We start from the raw sequence: 4,222 nt of genomic DNA on the forward strand, positions 1-4,222 counted from the left end.
GGTAGGGGGTTGGACTTGATGATCTGCTCAGGTCCCTTCCGACCCTACCAACTATGAAACCAGCACGAAAATACATTATCTCAGACCAAGCTTCCATTCCTCACTTCCTAAATGAGACCTTGAGAGATTAATACTTACAGTCCAGGTTTCAGATGGCCTCCCCTTGAATATTTCCTCCTAACAACATGAAAAACCTACTTATAGAAGGTAAAATATTAGACTGGAAGAAGTCAGGAGGCAAAGAAACTAAAAGAAGTTTAGGAACTGGCTTATCTCCCTGCTAGAACAGAATTAAAAGCAGCAATGAAACTAGTACCAACTTCCTAATGCACAAAACCTTGACAACAAAAACTACTGAATTCAAAGAAAAGTGATAAATCCTTCCCCAATTCTATCACTTACAGCAGAAATCAGTCACTAACTTTATGTAAACACTGATTTACCTAAATTCACACTGAGTGAGAGAGATACTTTTGCATACTCCAGGCCTTCCTCATAAGCCTTTAGCCTCAACAGCAGTTCCACTAGTTTGTTGCACAACCGAAGTTCTGCCTTTTTGTTTCCGATCTTTACAGCAAGTGGAAGAGCTCTGTCCTGAAATAAGCAAATACGATTCATCTGGTTATTGCTGAAGCACAGAAAACATACCAATTAGCAGTTAATTTCTCATATTTAGTAAATTATTTACTTTGCCTTATGAGCATGGAATCAAATAACCTGATCTCAGCCAGGTCAACTGTTACTTCGAGCCAAATCCATCAGTGTTTATGGCAGAGAGTGTAAAACGGATACTCTTTGGAGAAGAGAGTACTTTTTGTTCTGTGCTTTGTACCTACACAATGAAGCCAGGACTGTAGCTCCCTAAGTGCTACCATAATAGAAATAAACAACAGACCACGAACCCGGTAGAAAGACACTGCTTTTTCCTTCTCCCAGGCACCATTGAAAAATATGTCGCCTGCAGCTTCAAATAACTCCATTCCTAAGTTTGGATCCCCAGTATAAAGAGCAGCATCTTGAGCAACCTAAAATGAAAAATGTATGTTTTGTTAGAAAATATTTTGTGATTCAGCAATGAAGCATCACACTTCTGTGGAAGGGTTTTGGTACCAGCTGCACAGAATCAAACATTAGAGATAAGAAGATCTTTTTTCCCCCCTGCCTTTGTTTCTCTGCCACTGCAGGGCTGTTCACCAGAATACATTCTTTATTCTCTAAAGATAAAATATGCATTTTAACAACCAATATTTGATAGCTGAAAAATGAGATATTCCAAATAATGAGGATTTATATGCAAGTTTTACAACTATGCACAAAATGTTAAGTAAATTAATAGTATGCTAAAGGAGTTGCACCGTAGAATAAACATTTGTTATTTCAGACACAAAGAATTGCAGTGGTAAAAAAACAAAAAAAAACTCAATAAAGGGAAGTGCACACCATGCAGTATAAATGGACACTGCCAAGATACTTGGTAATTGTTATAAATTTTCAAATAACAGAAGAACCCTCTTCTCTCCCACCCGCCACACAATGACACATGAAGTAAATTAGGTAGGCCTACTGCATTAGTATTACAAGGAACCTGAATTCCAGCTCTGTTTTGATGAACTATTAAATAAAAGTAACAGCACCTAGGGTAGGGACAGAAATTACACATACACTGGTCTGAGTGATTGGAAACCTGTTAAAACCTATAACACAACAGAAGTTCAGTAGGCATAAATCAATTTCAAAATGGCTGAAAATGGTTTAAAGATAAAGCAGGATGGATATACAATAAAAGCTGAGCTATCCAGCATTTTACAAGCCAGCATGCTCTACTAACGGGCATGCCGGCTTGTAAGATAAAGTGAAACTGGAAGCGCTCACTGTGGTACTTCCGGTTTCTCCGAGCCCCCACAGCCGGGGCCAAAGCAGCTTGTGCTGCTGAGCCCCCACGGCCTGGGGGCATAACAGTGCGGGGCCTGCCTCTGTCCCCCGGGGCCCGCAAGACCTGTAGGACAGGCAGCAATGCGGCAGGAGGGACGGCGATGCCACAGGAGGGGCGGAGGAATGCCTCAGATGCAGTGGGAGAAGCGGTGGCCGGGGCCACTCAATTAACCGGTATATTTTGTTATCCAGCATCTCCCACTCCCGGGGGATGCCGGATAACAGAGCTTTTACTGTAGTATCAGACTTAACTGATTTAAGCTAAATAGGTTTGTTGAACTTCTGTCCCAGATTCCCTCCAGATTCAAGTTAAATCTTTAGTTGTTTCGATGCTGTTTCAACATTTCGCCCATAGGCCATTCCATAGCCAGTGCCAGGAAGATCGGTGCTGCTGCTGGCCCCAGCCAGCAGCACCAGCCTCCCATGATCTGGCAGGCGGATCAGGGGCCCACAGCCCCGGGAGCAGTCCAGCACAGCCCCACAGCCCTTCTGGGGGTGCGGGCAAGCGCCCGATCTGCCTGCCAGATGACAGGAGTCTGGTGCTGCTGCCTGGGACTGGCGCTGAAGCCAAGTAAGCCTGGTTTTGAAATGTTTCGAGTGCCCTTGTTCCAGTTCAAAGCTGTTTTGAAAGCTTTTGGTTTGTTTTGATTTCGCTGTTTCGAGCTCAAAATGCATCTAAATGGCTTCAAAATGGAATACCAGGAGAAATTTCATACAGCCCTACTTTGCACCTCCCCAGCAACCTCCCCCCTGCCCCACTGGCAGGGTGGGCAGGCTAGCCTTGGTCCATGCTGTCTGCCCCAACTGAGCAGGGAAGTATATACTCTAGCACATCCCTGGGGCTTCTGGCCTGGGCCACTGCAGGTATGTGACGCATTTCCAGAATCAAAAGTCTGTTTGCTTGCTTATCAGTTTAATCTGTCTAGCTAAAACTAACCTGCAAAGATTGAATCCATTCAGCCTTGGGCTTTTTGACTGCCTCTACTTAGCAGTAGAAAACAAGGGCACAGAGATGAAGCGATTTCCCAAGGCCACATAGCCAATCAATGGCGGGCCAGAAAATGAACTGCACCCTCCGAATTCCCTTCCAGGTCTTTTAGGCAGACATCTCCTATGTGCTGATAAAGCACCAGGCAAAATGGTGACTGAATCACAGAGTGGGGCCTCTGGGTACAACTACTATAGCGTAATAGCAGTGGAGGAAAGAAAAAGGGCTATTGGAAGAGCTGTTAATTGGAGTTTCAAAAGACCCTTGAGAGTAAAAAGGAAGAGAGATTCATTCCCCAAGATAATGTTTCAAAAGCAAAACAGCAAACCACTAAAACAGAAGGTTGCATTCAAAAGTTGACAGGCCTTTAATAATGCAGCACCAATAACAGCACTATAATTTATTCAAAGCATCACCTCACAAAGCTTCTCTTTTGGCTCATGATATTAGAAGATTTCTCTTTTGCCATACCACACACAGACATCTCTTCCTCTATATCCCAATCATGACCTTACCATACAGGTAGACTTATTCTAAAATCTGGACCAGGGATCCTCAGCCAGGATGCTGCCACATTCTTTGACGGGTGATATAAGGTGTGAGGAGATAAGCAGATAAACTAGGTAGACAAATGCAGCTTCAGGCTTGCCCCTGTCTGAATGATCTCCCACCCCCACTGCAAGGAGGTAAGTACTGCAATATAAAAATCCGTTTTTTAAATTGGGTGCTGCTCAATTCACAAGTTATGGAGGGGTGTCTTAGGTCCACTGATCTGGGTAATATAACTTACCTGGATATAGAGATCCACTAGTTCATTCTGCCTCAGAATGTAATATATCTTTCCTGCTTGAAGCCAGGCATAGGCCTCTTTCTCTTTTTTCTGAAGATCTATAAATATTCCTAGGCTCCTTTTGGTATATTCCAGTGCAGATCTATAGGCCCTGGGGGGGGGGGGGGAGAAAGAAAATGCTAATCAGAATGAATGTACAATAAAAAGGGGATTTACTTTTTCTATCAGATTGCAAAGCTATTTCTTTTCATAGTAGGTCATACCCTATTTACCCCAAATGTTTGTGAAAATAATATGCATGTCTCTCAGTTTCTCTCCACTTATTGTTTTGTCCAATTCCTCCATTTCCTGACTTTGTTAATTTTTCAGTGTAATATGGTAGTATTTTAGGACTACTCTCCCTTCCTCACTGATAGGCTACATCCTTCCCCAGTGACACAGTGAAACAGCATTTTCTCAGCCCTGGCTCTGCTTCTGCTTATAGTTAGTCCCTACAGCAATTTTAGTAGGAG

At 43.2% G+C, this 4,222-nt stretch overlaps 1 protein-coding gene across 4 annotated transcripts in view; it reads right to left on the minus strand.

Annotated features, from left to right (window-relative positions):
* SH3TC1 (SH3 domain and tetratricopeptide repeats 1) overlaps window positions 1-4,222 on the minus strand; it is a 61,719-nt gene that overhangs the window by 9,330 nt on the left and 48,167 nt on the right. For all 4 annotated transcript variants that reach the window (XM_019553106.1, XM_019553103.1, XM_019553104.1 and 1 more), the window contains 3 exons: window positions 3,711-3,861; window positions 903-1,025; window positions 444-594 (listed from right to left, as the gene is read on the minus strand). In XM_019553106.1, the coding sequence (XP_019408651.1) occupies window positions 444-594; window positions 903-1,025; window positions 3,711-3,861 (425 nt within the window). The remainder of the gene's footprint in view (window positions 1-443; window positions 595-902; window positions 1,026-3,710; window positions 3,862-4,222) is intronic.

The sequence above is a fragment of the Crocodylus porosus genome, unplaced genomic scaffold (genome assembly GCF_001723895.1).
Source record: "Crocodylus porosus isolate Cpor-Errol unplaced genomic scaffold, CroPor_comp1, whole genome shotgun sequence".
NCBI lineage: Eukaryota > Metazoa > Chordata > Crocodylia > Crocodylidae > Crocodylus > Crocodylus porosus.